This window comes from Leucopleurus acutus (genome assembly GCF_964270905.1).
Source record: "Leucopleurus acutus genome assembly, chromosome: 1".
Lineage (NCBI taxonomy): Eukaryota > Metazoa > Chordata > Mammalia > Artiodactyla > Delphinidae > Leucopleurus > Leucopleurus acutus.
This window is the reverse complement of record NC_139142.1, coordinates 75,292,330-75,309,776: the sequence shown is the minus strand read 5'-3', so window position 1 is coordinate 75,309,776 and position 17,447 is coordinate 75,292,330. Positions and strand designations below refer to the sequence as shown.

Below are 17,447 nucleotides of genomic sequence, written 5' to 3'. Positions count from 1 at the left end.
TGGTCTGGAGAATTGATTCACTGGACTGGGAGATAGAGGAACTGGATTCTCTTTACAGATTACCCATGGTTAGTGGTGGCAGTTCAGTCAGGTGGTCTCTTGGTGCCAGTTTAAGGTACCTATAAATTGATTCTCAAGGAGCAATATGTTAGGTGGAATATGCCTGTGATTGATCCCTAGAGAGTAATATGTTAATTAGATGGAGTATAAACACTGGCATCTCTAACCTATAGGAAATGAATATTTTCCTTGTCAGGGTTCAGAGAAGATGTGCATTGAAATCATCTCCCTGGCATTCCACCCAGAGGCTGAAGTGATGTGTGATGAGAATGTAAAACAGGTGTACGTGGAATACAAGTTCTACGATCTACCCTTGTCGGAGACGGAGACTCCAGTGTCCCTGAGGAAACCAAGAGCAGGAGAAGAGATCCACTTCCACTTTAGCAAGGGTGAGGCATCCCTGGTGAACAGCCAGGAGAGGAGGCTGACAGTCATTTTAGTCTAAGGGGTCCAAACTACTCTGGACTTCTGTTGGAGTGGACCCTACTGTTTTATTTTCTTTTATTTATCAAAGTAATATATGCATATGGTTTTAAAATATCAAATAGGCTTAAAAAGATTTTTGATTAAAATATAGTCCTTTGCTCCACTCTTTCTCTGCAGATCACTCCCTCTCACCCCTCCCTGACCACCCCCCTCAGTCCACCACACCACTTTTCACTTTTTCTGCTATTTCTTCTGTTATTTAACCCCATGTTTCTGAGAAATGATTCTATTGCAGTTTCCTGATTCACTAATTCATTTCCTGATTCAGACATTATCTGTTGACTTCCTGTCTTGGCAAATAAAACATCTCTCTTGTATCGCACCCGTGCTCCCATATAGTTGGATCATAATTTAAACTTAATTTTTAATTAATCGTAATTGTTTCTATTATTATGGATGTGTAAACAGTCTTGCAGGGCCAAGTTTTACACCATGATTATAGTCTCTTTCTTGTTTATATTTTGTTTGTCTCAATTTTTCATTTGCTTTATTTTCATTATACCTGTTGGGATTCTTTCTACATCCTCCAGAAGCCTTTTAAATTTTCAAATAATCAAACCTGTCAAATAATTTATCTTTTTTTTTTTCCTGAAGATCTCTCTTTATCTTCTTGTTCCTCTTTAGCACACTGTTCAGCTATTATCCCACTGCTGCCATTTGTAGAGTTTAATTTAATTCTATTTTATACTGGATGTTTTATCTCCTGGGTCATGTGTCACCCTCTGATTTATTATATTTTAATGGATCATATTTTCTAGTAGCTTTTAAAGAAAGAATACACTGGAAGTAAATATTTTGAGATAGTCATGCATGAAAATTCTGCCCATATATTTGATTGATAATTAGACCAAGTATAAAAATGTATGTTGAAAACATTTTTCATTCAGAATGTCAAAGCAGTTGGTCCATGGTCTTTGGGTCCAGGCCTGGAGTCTAACGCTTGTATGAAGACTACCCTCTACCTCCCCAGAGGACTTTAACATTTTTTCTTCATTTTTAGTGTTCTTAAATTTCAGAATAATGTGCATATATTTTCTTTAATTGTTCCGGCCATTTAGTGGGCTCTTTAAATCTGGAAGCTCATGGCTTTTAGTTCTGGGAAATTTTATTGCATTTCTTTGATAACTTTTTCCCCCTACATTTTCTCATTTTCTTAGTAGAATTTTGGATCTTCCAAACTGATCCTCTAATTTTATCACTTTTCTCCTATAATGCTACCTCTGTTTTTTTCTTCCTTTTTTTTTTTTGGAGGGGGTGATTTCCTTAATTTTATCTTCCAGTCATTGACTAGGTATTTATTTTAAATTTCTAAAAGCTGTTTCTTGTTCTCTATTCCCCACCCCCAACTCACCCCCCCCAACCCTTTAAAAAAGTATATTCTTTCTTTACATCATAGGAGATAGAAGTTTTTCCCTCACTTGTGTAAAGTGAGCTCAAGGGTGGGCAGTCCAGGGTTGAGGCCACGTGATCAGGATCAGGGATCCAAACTCCCATCTTGCCTTCCTGTCCCCCTCGTGCCTGTCTTCCATCCTTTCAGATGCCTCACGGTCCTTAATAGCAGCTGCAGAAAGGAAGGCTACCTCCCAGTTTCACACACCACGGTGGGCAGAACTCAATCATGTGGCCAAACCTAGCTAAAATAGAGGCTGGAAAACATAGGCTAATTTATTTGTCTGCAACAGTCCCATGTAGAAATGAAGAGGAAGAGGGGAATGGATGTTGAGACCTTGAGTTGAACCTACCTCAAAATCCAAATCTCTAGGCGGCCTTAAAAAAAAAAAAATCAGTCTCCTAGAATTCTTCCAGTTGGGCAGTGGTGGGAGCACGTTTATCCTGGCATTTGGCAGGACAGCTTCTAGCACAGAGTGTAAGGCTTCCTTTATATCAGTGGTCGAAGCATTTTCTTAAAGGGCCACATAGTAAACATTTTAGGCTTTGTTGGCCAGCCTCTGTCACGACTCTTCAACTCTATCATTGTAGTTGGAAAGCCACCACAGATAGTATGTAAACAGATGGCTGTGTTCAACAAAACTTTATGAAAACAGGTAGCTGGCTCATGGGCCCAATTTTGCCAATGTCTGCTTTATATCAATGTCTTACACATACCATTTATGAAAGTTTTAGTGCCCAAATAGCAACAGTATATGATTCTTTGCTTTTTTTCCCCACTTAACCCTTAATACAGTGATAGACCTGGACCCAGTGGAGCAAAAAGACCGAAGGCAGTTTCTGTTCACCATGCTGACTGGACAAGATCCTGAGCAAGGACAGTAAGCATCTGCTTCCCACTTTGAAAGACAGGAGACGGAGACGTCACACAGGAATTTAGGAGTTTGAGTTTGGCTTTGTGGTGATATGGAATATTTTAATAACTTCTTTCATATTAATATACTCCTAATGAATTTCCCATCTACTTGAGTCTAATTTATGTTTGTGACTAACTACCTGATAAATTATATCATCTCACAGGATTAGTTCATTTCTCACCCATGCCAGCCCCTGATAAGCACTTTTTTTTTTTTTTTTTTTTTTTGAGGCAGCAATTTACTTGAATACTTAGTGCCCCCTACGGAAAGGACAAAACGCCTTGACACTCTAGGATAATTTGATTCATTTCTCTCAAACATAGTACCATACCATTGCTAGCTTACCGAATATTATGCCTTTATAATAGCAATTTTATTTTTGACTTAAAAATGATTTCTCTACAGAAATACTTCGAAGTAAATTCTGGGTCTGCTCTAAGTTTTAGGAAAGCCAATTGTCATTATTCATATAATCTGAGAAGCCCTCCTTTTAGAGATTCCAGATGAAATGCATGGGAGATATATATATATATATATATATATATATATATATATATATATATAGACTAAAAAATTTCTCATTTAGCTGAATTTTGAAAATCAAATTTAAGTGGACATCTGGGTTTTCTTTTGTTTTGGGCAAAATCTGGCAACCCTACCTCCTTTTCGTGTGTGTGGGTAAGAAGTAGTATGGGACTGGTGTTCTAATCCGTTACTTTTCTAACAGCCCAATAAATTTATTTAATTTGCATTTACTTTGTCTCCAGTTAGTCCTAAGAAGGACTGAAAAAGGAGCCAGTTGAAATAAACCGTGAATCTGACTTCAGTATCACGGTGGACTTAAACAGATATAAGCTTACTGGTAACTTTTGGAAATGGAAAGAGATTTGGTCGTCTCTCTTTTGCGTTAATGTTAAATTTAGCTTTTTTTCTCCTCTCAGCATTCCTACAGCTCTCTCTTCCTTTATTCCTTTACAGTGCTAATCTTTTTCTTTTCTTTTTGTGATCTTCTGCTCAATTTGATTTCCACTGATTTTACCTTCGATTTTCTTTTTGCCTGTATGATATAGCAGATAGAACATTGCCTTTGTAATCACACAGACTTGGTTCTGAATCCTGACTCTTCCACTTACTAGCTCTGTGATGTTTGACGTATTGTTTAATTTGAAGGCTCCGGTGAGGATGATACTGAAATAACATAGTTTACCTAAAGCACTTGCTATTGTGCACGTGATGCGGTGATGTGAGTTACCATACATTTCCTGGGAAAAGGGGTGCAGGAGTCAGTATTATCCCTTTGCTTTGTTGAAGTTCTCACTACGGATACAGAAACATAATCACAAACGAATATTGCTTAATGACTGTGAATGCATCACTTTCAGGATTTCTTCTTTTCAGCTTAATCGCGTTTAGCTGTGACTTAAAACGCTTGAATTTTTGGTGCTATTCTTGCTCCTTTAGCACTTTCTATTAGCCACCAATGTTAGCTTTTAAAAAATTAATAGGAATATGAAATGTCCAGAATAGGCAAATCCAGAGAGACAGAAAGTAGATTAGTGGTCACCAGGACTGAGGGAGAGAAGAGTGGGGAGTGACTGCTTAATGGCTATAGATTTCTTTTTGTGGTGATGAACGTGATCTGAAATTAGATAGTGGTGATGGTGGCACAACATTGTGATTATACTAAGAAACACTGAATTGTACACCTTACAATGGTTAAAATAGTAAGTTTATGTTATGTAAACTTTACCTCAAAAAATTTAATAGGTATCAGTTTCTGGAATTCAATATCATTCTTTGCTAGACTAAGTCAAGGTAATAATAGTCAGCCTTCTGTTATCTGCAGGTTCCCCCCGCATCCGTGGATTCAACTAATGGTGGATGAAAAATATTTGAAAAAACAATTCTAGGAAGTTCCAAAAAGTAAAATTTAACTTTGCCATGTACCGGCAACTATTTATGTAACATTTACATTGTATTTACAACTATTTACATAGCATTTACACTATATTAGGTATTATAAGTAATCTAGAGGTGATTTAAAGTATATTCTATATGCAAATCCTACACCATTTTATATAAGGGACTTGAGCATCGGTGGATTTTGGTATGAGGTGGGTCCTGTAATTGCTGTTAACTGCTCACTGCTTAGGAGGAACTGTGCTGTGTTCTTTACAGTATCATCTTCCAAGACTTACAACTCTAAGGAATACACCTTTTATATTCATTTTGCAATTCTGTATTCCTTCTGTTTCCTTTACTCTGCTCAGGCTTGGCATAACACTTTTATTTAGAAGTGTAAAACCTCTTCTAACTTCCATAATCTTGGTTTTTGTTCAACACCTCCACTGCCCATTTCAAATCTTTCAGCAAAACTGTAAACCATCTTAAAAGGAATTATATCTCAACAGTTGAGACAACTTGATCAACTACTTTACCTCAAGTCTTAGTTCCTTCCAGACCTGTTACTTTAAATTAAAACGATTTCTCAGTCTTTTGCTGTTGTAGTCTTGTAAAATGGAGGAAAGGGATTCAGGGAATACAATGTATAATTTATGGTTACTTTTATCTTTTTTTTTAATTATTATTTTTTTAAGCCTAAGGGTATCAGCAGTACTGAGTTAAATGGATTTTTTTCCCCCTTTAGTTTAAAGTTTACAGTGGTAAGTGACCCTATGGATGAGGAAAAGAAAGAATGTCAAGAAGTAGGCTACGCATATCTGGAACTGTGGCAGATCCTGGAATCGGGAAGAGACATCCAAGAGCAAGAGCTAGACAGTGAGTGATACGTTTCTGTGCTCCTCAGTTCCACTTGTGTCTAAGGAAATCATCCTAATAGTGAATACATTTTGTTTTACCTTTAATACATAATTACCACTACAAAGTTGATGAGACAATCTGGATTGAAATCCCTACAGCTATATTTATTTCTAGATCAAGTATGAATGTAATCAGTTGTGTACCTTAGCCCACATACCTCCTGACAACTAGAATCTATTATGAATCTCCAGTGTTTGAGACATGGAAATTTTGAAAAGACACATTGTTTTGATTTCATTCAAATTTAAACATCAGACTTTCTCGCCGCCCTTATTGACTGTGTTCTGAAAACTGTGTACCTTGTTTCCTCTTACCCACCCAGAATGGTCATGCTTGATTCTAACCTCTTCACTCCCAACATTTCAATCATAAAATCCTATTAATTTTACCTTTTAAGTGTTCTGAATCTGTCCCCACCTCCTCTGTTAAACTTCAGAACCCATTTTTTCTCTCCTGAATTACTCACTCAACAGCCTCATGACTACCTTCCCTGATCTACTTGTGCCCCCTTGGAATATATTCCCCAAAGAATGGACCCACTTTTCTAGAACCCAATTAAAAAACTGTAATTTCTAACCCCTTCAGTTAAAACCACATTCCTTACAAGACAAATGGCTTGTTGTGCTCTGGCTCCTGCGTATCAGTACAGCTTCATTTCTGCCATTTCTTAGTTTTCCAAACTTGTCCTCCTATCTTGGCACATGCTGTACATGCTTAGAATATCTTTTACTTTTTGAAGACTAATGGATTGTCTCCAGAAAGCCTTTTCCGATTCTGCATTCTGGATTGGTGCCACTTCTATGTGTTCCCAAAGCGCCTAGAGTTTTCATCACAGCACCTACCATACTCTACTGTAATGACTGTGTGTTTTCCATCGTCTTCCACCAGATTGAGTCCCACTAAAATATGAGGTATAACTTTATTTAGTATCCCCAGCACTTAATGTGGAAAATACCAGGTATTTAAGTGTTTGTTTTTCAATGAATGACACTGCTGTCTGACATGTTTCTTTTTCCTTTCCCAACAGTTGTTAGCCCTGAAGATCAGGCTACCCCCATAGGAAGGCTGAAGGTGTCCCTTCAAGCTGCTGCCGCCCTCCATGCTATTTACAAGGAGATGACTGAAGATGTGTTTCTGTGATGGGCAAGTGCTATTCCATTCTAAACCCTGAGGGAACCATAGTAAAAAGTCTCTTACAAAGCAACTTGTTCTACCATGAATTTGGTTTACTATGATGTCTCAAGCTAATGATGAAAGCTTATAATGATGAAAGTTTCTTTCTGAGATATTAGCTGGATTAAGGGAATTATTCTCTAATGGCTTGGTACTTTTCCAGGCGAGAAGCAGGCTTGCTTTCAGGAACTGCAAAAGAACTGTCACAGAAGGTGAATTTACAAAAACAAAACAACAACAACAAAAAAAAAAACCACAGTTTATTATCTCTTAGTTCTTCCAAAATTGAAAATATCAAGTCCTACTGCTAAGGAGAAAATAACAAACAAACAAACAAAATCCGAGACCCCTCCCCCCCTCTTCTCTTAAAGTCACAGAACACAGAAGGAACTGCAGTGGGACAGGTGGGTGCAGAGAGAACCAGGAGGGAGAGGATGGCAAGATAAACTCCCCAAATACTTAAAAAGCTGTTCAACAGAAATTGTGATAAATACAGGACAATGCGAGACAAGTAAAAACAAGGAGCAGCAGTGACGAGAGGCTGTGTTGTAGATGTGGCCTCTCTTCCTCTTCTCTTTTCTCGTCAGGGTATTCTAGGCCCAAGGCACGACTTACCCCTTCCAGATCTAAATGTTAACTCCTTCGAGCCTCCTTCTAGATTTTCACTAGAAGCAGTACATGAGACACAGCCATTTTTCCTCATATATCAGAAAAAAAAAAAAACTGGTAATTCTGCTTCTACCATTGTACCATGTGTGAATTTGTAAAGAAGATGAAACCAAGCCAGGGAGTATCACTGCTTCTTATGTCTTCCAAGGCAGCAGAAATACCTCAGAATCTGCATGAGGCAAGAAAGCAGGAGAACTCAGATGGAGGTACCAGCCTGATCAGACTCACTAGCTCAAGTTGTATGGTTTACACCATTAGCAAATTCCAAGAACCTTTTCTTGAGTACTGCAAAGATGGAACTTAAAGAGATGTGAGGAAGATCGTGGCAGTAGGGTAGGATGGAGGATTGAATCTGCTGGTCAAGAACCATGGTACAGGTAGTTAAGGGGCACCTTGTACCAATGTCTTGGAAATACGGCTTTGAGACATCAAAGAATAAGATGTCAGAAGCCAACGATGTCCTGGCAGAAGGTGACAGGAAGAGAGAGGAACGAAACGGTATTTATTAACAGCGGAAGCCTCTGCCCTTCTTCAAGAACACCTCCTCCCTTGCCATCTGGATGGGGCCATTGGCACGTGTCCTGGTGGGCCTGGAATTCCCCAAGTAGATTGGTCCGCACAAATGGCCCCCTAAACCCATAAACACAAATGGCAAAACTTCAAAAGAAAAAAAGGAAAAATACAGTTTCTATGTCATGTAAAATTTTCAGGGATTGGCTGAAGGAAGAATGGAGCTGAGGGCCAAAGTTCCGAAGTTACTTCCTCTTTTTCTTGGGAGGCGCAGAGCTGTGTCTGGAACCTCGGTTAGAGCCTCGGCCTGAACTGTGCACAGATGCCTTCCTCTTCCGGCTCATACTGCGACTCTGTTCCTCTTCCTCCTCATAGCGACTTTCACGGTCGGCTAAACAGAAGAACGTGGCACTAGTTAGCTAGACGTTAGCTTTAGGTATCTAACACTGTTGGACACAGCATGAAATAATACAGAGAAGGTACTTTGGAGTCAGTTTTTTTTTTTTTTTTTTTTTGTGGTACGCGGGCTTCTCTCACTGTTGTGGTCTCTCCTGTTGCGGAGCACAGGCTCCGGATGCGCAGGCTCAGCTGCCATAGCTCACGGGCCCAGCCACTCCGCGGCATGTGGGATCTTCCCGGACCGGGGCACGAACCCGTATCCCCTGCATCGGCAGGCGGACTCTCAACCACTGCGCCACCAGGGAAGCCCTGGAGTCAGTTTTAATCTTTACTCAGCTGCTTACTAGTTGTGTAATCTTGGGCAAGTACTTAACCTTTCTGAGCCTTGGTTTATTTATAAAATGGAAAACTGTTTTAGGATTAAAGGTAATCTATGCAAAGGACTTATCACAATGCTTGGGATACAGTACAGTACTTTCCTTTTCAACTTTCATTTACATTTGGCATTTGGTTTCAGAGTAATTAAAACCAGTACTACAAAAACATTCCTAACCTGGAAGAGGCCCAGAAAGCTAGACTATTATAGGACTTAGATTTGGAGACCAAAAGACTATTATAGGACTTAGATTTGGAGACCAAACAGCCTAATTTTGGAGCCTTACAAGACTATCATGGCTAAGGGCCCACCGAGGGGGTGTTGAGCAGATGAAAAAAGCATCCAAGTCGGCGGAGTTGTGCCACCTGGAGAGCACGGACACACTCCAGACCTCATTTTCTTCTCTGGTCAATGAAGTTGTAGCTGTGGCTCCACGTCAGTTTTATATTGTTCTTATGTTACTCTTATTCGGCAAAAAATATTGAAACCTGTGCCTCAAAAAAATAACAACAAATCTACCTTTTCGGGCTTCTTCCTCCAGTTCATCCCAATCCTTTCCACTCTCTTCTTCACTGCCCAATGATTCCTTGGAATAATCTGCAATAACATTGATTAAGCATTATTTATTAGACAGGAATGGAAAATGGAATGATAAAATTCTTCCCTTCTAAAGCCTCCAGAAATGACATTAAGTTAAGAAGTCATGAACACTTTTTCCTACGAAGACTAACCTGATTCTTCAGCTTCTGATGAATAATCTTCATCACTGTCCTCCTCCTCTTCTTCATAGTCATCCTCTGAAGGATTAAAAGTCTCATCTTCGATTTCAGACTCAGAATCCCCTTCCTCAGCATCACTCCCCTGGTGAATTAGAGAGAGCATAATACTGTACACTGGGTGTTTTCCTTTTTTTTTTTTAAACACTTACTTTATTAACTTAATGAATTAATTCAACCCACTTAGCACACCAGCATTATTTCTATCTTATACATGAAAAAATGAAACAAAAACACCCAAACCCCTGAGTGACCAAGAGATACAAAGACTTAATTAAAATTAATATAAGGTACAATCACTAGATACCCTAAATATCTCATTCATATTTCTTAGAGTCACCTCATCCTTCTTTACCCAGGAAAATTAGCCACAGACATACTCTTGGTAATAATGCACTATACAGAGGTAGGAGGGCAATTTTTTAGAAAACAATTTTTGCAAGATTACCTGAAGAATTTTCTCCCAATACTAAGAAATTCTTTGAAGGAACAGTTTTTGTAATCTCAAATCTTGTCAGTGGCTACCGATGCCCAATTAATTTATCATTTACCTGTAAAACTAACTTGGAGAAACAACACTACCAAGTTGTATTCAGAGCTTCTCCCGTTTGATCTGGTCCCTTACGTACTACTTATATGGCATTCTCCTAACCGCCCAAATGATAATGGGCAACACTATGTACCAGAAAAGAAACCCCACACTCACGCACCTCACCCTCAGGTTCCAGAAAAGACCAGCCACCTTGTTCAAAGAAGCCCTCAGGGTCATCAACAATGGTCTTCATAATTTTAGTCCAGTTGAGGGACTGTACTCCTTCTGTGTACTTTAGGTCACAAGAACTGGGAAAAATAACATTATAAAGTCAAAATCAATCCTCTATACTTTGTGAGAACATCCCGTGTCATCTTGGTCATTAACATCTCTAAAGAGCAGATACCCTTTGCATACTTGGGAGCAGGTATTCTTTGCGCTGTGCCACCACAACGTACCCAAACATCTGACGTTTGGTCTCCCAGAGCACTAGCCCTCACGAGAGAGCACCTTTTTTTAGTATTTAAAGTGCCTTGTGTTAAGAAATGCTCTAATAACATTTATTCACGTCTACTGAGGAGCACAGAATCAAAGTGGGTGGGAAAGAAGAGAAAAGAAAACCAAAAAAACAATAATAGTAAGGACCACAACAAGAAACCTTCAGCATAAAACCTGTCTGAAAGACTAGCATCAAGCCATTATGGGCACAATCATAAACACTGAAACTTCTGCTTCTAGCCATGATGGGAGTGCCAAGGACTAGATTTACGTTTGCACCTTAAACAACCAGAAAACCAAACAAAATATGGAACAACACTTTTCAAACACTGCATAAAAAGCAGCACAGGACTAAAAAATCCCTGTGGAAGTACACAATGGAATGAACAGCATCAGGAATGGTAAATATGTGAGTAAATATAAAAGACTTTCCCCTACTCATTTTGTAAATTAAAGGATAGCTGTTTAGAAGCTAAAATAATAACAATAAATTGTGGAATTCACAGTATATTAGAAGTAAAATGGATGATTAATAATAGCAGAACGGATAGCAGTAGAGAAATGGAAGCATAACAACCTTCTAACAGACATGGTATATTATCTGAATGCAGACTGTGATAAGTTAAAGATGTATATGTAAACCTTACAGTAATCATTATAAAAGTAAAACAAAGACTTGTAGAGCTAATCAGCGAACTAGGAAGATAATCACAAAGAATCATAAAATTAATCTAGGGACAACTCCTGGCGATCCAGTGGTTAAGACTTCACCTTCCAATGCAGGAGGTACGGGTTCCATCCCTGGTCAGGGAGCTAAGACCCCACATGCCGTGCAGCCAAAAAACCAAAACATAAAACAGAAGCAATACTGCAACAAGTTCAATAAAGACTTTAAAATTGGTCCACATCAAAAAAATCTTTAAAAAAATCATAAAATTAATCTAAAAGAAGGCATAAAAAGAGAAGAAAAGCAACAAGAACAGATGGGAAAACAAATAGCAAGATGGTACATTTACTGGTGGTCCAGTGGTTAAGAATCCACCTTCCAATGCAGGGGATGCAGGTTCGATCCCTGGTCAGGGAACTAAGATCCCACATGCTGTGGAGCAACTAAGCCAGTGCACTACAACTACTGAGGCTGCATGCCACAACTACTGAGCCCTTGCACCACAACTAAAGAGAAGCCCACATGCTGCAACAAAAGTCCCGCATGCCGCAACAAAGATGCTGCAATGAAGATCCGGAGTGCAGCAACTAAGACCCAAAGCAGGTAGGTAGGTAGGTAGATAAATTGACCTTCTTTAAAAAAAAAAAAAAGAAAAAAAAGGAAAAAAAAAAAGATGGCAGATTTAAACCCAGCCATGCTAATAATTATATTAAGTGTAAATGGCCTGTTTTTAGCAATCCCATTAAAAGGTAGACATTCTCAGAATGGATTAAAAAAAGTAAGACCCAAATATATGGTGTCTCCAAGTAAATCACTTTAAGTATAAAGTAATGTAAGTTAAAAGTATAAGGACAGAAAAAAAGACACACCATACAAACTCTAACCAGAATAAAGCTAGAAGTCTATAGTAATATCACACTGCGTAGATTTCAAAACAAGGAATGTTACCAGAAATAAGAAGACACTTCATAATGATGGGGAAAAAAAAAAATCAAAAAAAAAAAATTGATAAACCTCTAACCAGACTAACAAAAAGAGGAAATTATCAATATTAGGAATGAAAGGGGATATATGATTGCACAAATACTAGAATTGATAAACTTTGACAAAATAAACCAGTTGGTTGAAAGATACAAGTTGATTCTAGAATTTATGTAGAATAGCCAAAATAGTAATAGCCAACTTTGAAAAGGAGCTAGGTGGGAAGACTTACACTACCTGATTTCAGGATTTACTATAAAGCTACAATATTCATGACAGTACAGTATCAGTGTAAGAACACATAAACCAATGGAACAGAATACAATACAGAATTAGACCCTCTCCTACATATTCTTTTTTTTTTTCAAACAAAGATGCCAAGGTAAATCAATGGGTAAGGGATAACCTTTCCAACAAATGAGAACTAGAATAACTGGCTACATATATGCAAAGTATGAATCTTGATTCTTACACCACAGTAAAAAAAAAAAAAAAAAAAAAACTCAAAATGGATCACAGACCTAAATACGAGACCTAAATCTATGGAACTCTAGAAGAGAATAGAAAATTTTTATGACTTTGGGTTAGGCAAAATTTATTAGATAAAACATAAAGAGCAGAAATTATAAGAGAAAAAAGTTGATCAAACATATTTCATGAAAAATTTACACTTTTGGTCTTTAAAAGACATCTTAAGAAAATGAGAAGGCATAGAAACTACTGGAAGAAAATATATGCAAACCCTCTATTCGATGAGGGACTTATATCCAGCCTAAAAAATTCTTAAAACTCAGTAATAAGACAAGCAATGTGATTTTTAACATGGGCAAAAAACATGAATATACTTTATTAAAAGTACAGAATGACACATAGGCATAAAATGCTAAAAATCATCAGTAATCTTGGAAATGCAAGCTGAAACCACAATGAGACAGCCACCCACCACAATGGCTAATACGGAAAAGACTGACAACACCAGGTATTGGTGAGGATGTGGAGCGACTATAACTCTCACATGCTGCAGGTTTTCCAGCCACTCTGGCAAAGGATTTGGTAGCTTCTCATCAAGTTAAACATACACTTAACCATAAAACATGACACAGCAATCCCACTCTTAGGTCATTTATCCAAGAGAAATGAAAACATATGTTTATACAAAGACCTGTACATAACACTTATAGCAGCTATTCATAAGACCCCCAACGGGAAACAACCCAAACATCTATTAACTGGTAGATGGGTAAATAAAGTATGGACTCTCCATACAGTGGAATACTATTCAGTAATAAAAAGGAATATAGTAACGATGTGCAGAACAACTTGAATCAATTTCAAGAGCATTATGCCAAGTGAAGGATGAAAGATACAAAAGATTACATACTTGTACAATTCCATTTATGTGAAATTCTAGATGAAGCAAAATACATAGTGGCAGAAACCAGTGACGGCTGAAGGGAGGGGAATGACTATTATAAAGGGGTATGAGGAACTTCTGTGAGCAAAGGAAATATTCTATATCCTGATTATGATGGTAGATACAAGACTGTACACGTTTGTTGAAACACATCAAATCATATACTTAAATTGAAGAATTTTATTACATGTAAATTGTACCTCAATAAAGCTGATTTTAAAAAGTCATACAAACTTAATAAATATTTGTGATACCATATCACTTACCTGCATATGTTTCTTAGGAAAATCCTCATATTAACTATAAATTTGTATCTTTCTCACAGTCTATTTCTAAGCTCTCTCAACCCATTTCTTAAGAGGAGATTTATATTTATAGTGCCTCCCCTTCACAGGTAAGTGGAGGGGGAAGGAGGGCAAAGCAATCTACACTCATGGCTACACATGCCTCACCCTTTACCTATGTAGTGATGTCTCCCTTTTTATTGGGGTTCCGGTACTTCTATGAGGAATTCTTTTAGCTGAAGTGTCAGTATATGAATGTCAAAGGCTAAAATAAAAATATATTCTCTCATCTTTTAGTACAAATAGAGAACTAGAAAGAAATATCCCCCACTTTTTGTAAATAAATTATTACACATGTGTATGGATCTTTTTATATACCCATCAAGTAGAATCAAAAAAGATCTTAGATTTTGATTTTCCTACATCCATAAACTACTGTTGGGTATTCAGGAAAAAGTGGCTCTATGTCTAACAGATCCCAAATTTTCGAGTCCTGGTTGATAACAACCCAAAGGCAGTTTCACTAAGTACACCAGCAGATTTTATGTATGACATACCACACTCATATTCTATGGTACAATGTTCATGGGCTAAGTGGGAGATTGCTGGCAGGTCTACTTACTTCAACCATTCCTTGATGGGGTCAAGAGAGGCAACAGGAATGGCATTGATCATTGTCACTTTCTTGCTGTAGTCCTTGTAGACGATTACCATGTCAAAGTTCTTCAGGTGAAACTGGACTCGCTCAAAGTGAATCAGCTCCACTTCATCCAACGTCACCACAAAAGGTGGCTGTCAGGAAAGAACAGAATTATTTTCATAAAAATACTTCCCACAAAGCACTAGCATTTTCAAACACTTTCAGGATCTAAAAATCACTACACAAAGGATAACTAAACTGTTTTTTGGTTTGTTTTGGGGGGCAAAGACTAAATACAAGATACCAAGAAGCCCCAGTGAAAGGATCTGCAAGATCAAAATCTTTCCTCAAGGAGAATACATTTAAGGAAATTATGTAAAGAAGCTATCTTTAAAAACTAAAGAGACTTTTAAAGAATCATTTGTTCAGTAAGTTTTATACCTAAGTATCAAAAATGAAAATCCAAAGAAATAAGGACCTAGTTTTCAAAATGTCTACCCTCTTGCTTTCTTTTCTCTAACACTTGTTTTCCTAAAAAGAGGTCAGAAATACTCACCCACTCTGTAGCATTTACCAGCGCACTACTAGTGGGCTGGAGGAGGCAGGTACTCCTATAGGGAGCGCCATTGAATCTGAAAGACAGCAAGAAACTCACCTAAGATGGGGCTCATTGCAAGAGAAACTGCTGCTGCCACAACAGGCTTCTTTCCTTTTCCCATTCCAAACACAACTCCAGCATGCTTGCTGGAAACTCATTTCCAGAGGGAGCCTCTCAGTCTTAGCCATTCACCCCAGCCCTTAAACATTTCCAAGAAGGAATGGATGTCCATAGGAAAAAGGACATGATATGTCATGTTAAATTATTATTAAAGGAAGAATAACTAATTTTTCTAAAGGCCGAAAAGAGGAGGAGATACATTACCCCAAGTCCCTAAAAGGCACTTCAAATTCCAGTTCCTCCTTAGTTAGAGCCTCTACTTTCTCAATGAAATTTTTAAAGGCTGTTTTCAGTTTGTGCCTCATTTCTCGTTCCATCTGCAGAAGAAAAAATTACGAATTAACTACAGTTATCACTTTACTTGTTAACAGTAATCCCTTCAAAAAGCATGAAGTGCTTTTGTAGTCCTTAATTCTGATAACTATGATACTAGCACAGATACTTTATTACAGGTCACCATAACATTAACTGTAGAGCTGAGCCTGCAACTTAAGTCTAATCCATAAGCCATAGCACTACACCATGCCAGCAGATACTTGAGAAGTTCTGCAGATAGTTTCAGGTGTTGTTTATAAAATATAACAATTACTGAACTCATATCTGGACTGCATCCTACCTCACTCCCCTGCAAAACCAAATTTCACCTGCTCAGCATAGAGGTCATCTCGGTCATGCATATGCTGATGTTTCCCCAAGTCTGTGGTGATCTCCCCCACTTCTGTGTAGAACTGCACATCTGTGTGCCGCTTCTTCCCAAACATGATGGCATTCTGAGGGCACAAAGCGCAAAGAACAAGAAAGAAGTCAGAAGACTTCTTCCAAAAAGAAGTCTACACAACAGACAAGCAAGAAAACAACAAAACATGAAAATATTAAAACATCTACACTGGAAACCACAGCATTTATGTAAAAACAGTTAAACCATCCCTGGTGTCATCATCAATAATGATATCTGATAATAAGAAAGAGTATAAATTTTTAAAAGATTATGTTGGTAATAAATTGTCTGAAGCAAAAATTTTCAGAAACAGGAATTTGGAGAAGACCTTCTACGTTTTGGAGGTCATTATATATCACACCAAAGGAACAAACACGCTTAGCACCTTCTAGATGTCAGGCACTGTGGACTTTATAAGCATTATTTGATTCAATCCTCCTGATGATCTTATGCAATAGGTGATATTTTTCATCACTATTTCAAGAGAAAGAGGGAGATAGAAAGATCTTGCCCAAGAGCTCACAGCTAGCTGATAAAAAGATATACCTTGAGGTGAAAGTGCAAGACAATAATCATTTCCCCATCACACGGCTGGAACAAAGCATGCTTGATGTTATTGTATAGAATATCCACTTTGTCTCCTCGGACAGATGTGAAGCGAAAACCTGTGGTGGGGAAGAAAGGAAGCAGCTAAGTATCAAGGAACATCATCAGGTTAGGCCAGAAGGTACTGAATCTTTTCTGGCTGATTTGAACAGGGTCAGAGGAAATGCCAATAAGGTACAGAGCTTTCCTTTCCTTCTGGCCACACAGCGATGTCAAAGTAGATTCCTCCAAGCACTTCCTTGTCCTACTGTATTATCTGATCTGTCATTCCTACAAATGTGCCCCTGAAGACAAAGCCCAGGCACATGAGACATCATCCATACCATTGACATGGGCCTCCAGTGAGCCTTGCATCCTCTTTTGGGCAATATTCGGGCGAATGTACAGATCTTTCAGTTTGGGATTACTCCGGTTTAGATTGATCACCAGTGAGTCTTGTTTCACGATGCCCTAAACAGAATGAAAATCAATGTGAATTTTCACGTATCTTTCCATGTCCCCAAAACCCACATGTGTCCTTTTGCACGAAGGTGCTTTGTTGGTGTTCAGGTTCACCTCTTTCTCTTTTTCTTCTGCTTCCCGAGTCTTGTAACGCTTTTGCACTTCTTTTATAATTCGGAAAGCATTCTGAAGGTTCAAGGCTGGTACTGTCTGTTCTCCAGGTGCCTTCATATTTGAAGCTCGGTATGTACTGCAGAAAAGGGGAAGCACTTATGTGAGTTTCTTTATTACGCCAGGTAACCTGAACCCATTATTATGTTTTATAACTGGTTTAATTATCTTTTAGGAGAAAATACTACTCACTGGTGAAACA

General features: G+C 38.1%; 2 protein-coding genes across 2 annotated transcripts in view; one reads left to right on the top strand and one right to left on the bottom strand.

Annotated features, from left to right (window-relative positions):
* Window positions 1-6,812, top strand: part of RPGRIP1 (RPGR interacting protein 1) — a gene marked incomplete at both ends in the record, with an annotated part of 65,965 nt that extends 59,153 nt beyond the window's left edge. The window contains 4 exons of the mRNA XM_082850240.1: window positions 257-449; window positions 2,732-2,816; window positions 5,500-5,630; window positions 6,700-6,812. Coding sequence (XP_082706366.1) covers window positions 257-449; window positions 2,732-2,816; window positions 5,500-5,630; window positions 6,700-6,812 — 522 coding nt within the window. The remainder of the gene's footprint in view (window positions 1-256; window positions 450-2,731; window positions 2,817-5,499; window positions 5,631-6,699) is intronic.
* A 275-nt stretch (window positions 6,813-7,087) lies between these two features.
* The window catches only part of SUPT16H (SPT16 homolog, facilitates chromatin remodeling subunit), a 31,879-nt gene continuing 21,519 nt past the window's right edge, over window positions 7,088-17,447 (bottom strand). Inside the window, exons 16-26 of the mRNA XM_082845886.1 lie at window positions 17,189-17,324; window positions 16,957-17,083; window positions 16,574-16,692; window positions 15,954-16,079; window positions 15,514-15,626; window positions 15,148-15,223; window positions 14,574-14,743; window positions 10,286-10,415; window positions 9,531-9,660; window positions 9,319-9,396; window positions 7,088-8,415 (exon numbers count right to left, since the gene is read on the bottom strand). Of these exons, the coding sequence (XP_082702012.1) occupies window positions 8,270-8,415; window positions 9,319-9,396; window positions 9,531-9,660; window positions 10,286-10,415; window positions 14,574-14,743; window positions 15,148-15,223; window positions 15,514-15,626; window positions 15,954-16,079; window positions 16,574-16,692; window positions 16,957-17,083; window positions 17,189-17,324 (1,351 nt within the window). The 3' untranslated portion in view covers window positions 7,088-8,269. The remainder of the gene's footprint in view (window positions 8,416-9,318; window positions 9,397-9,530; window positions 9,661-10,285; window positions 10,416-14,573; window positions 14,744-15,147; window positions 15,224-15,513; window positions 15,627-15,953; window positions 16,080-16,573; window positions 16,693-16,956; window positions 17,084-17,188; window positions 17,325-17,447) is intronic.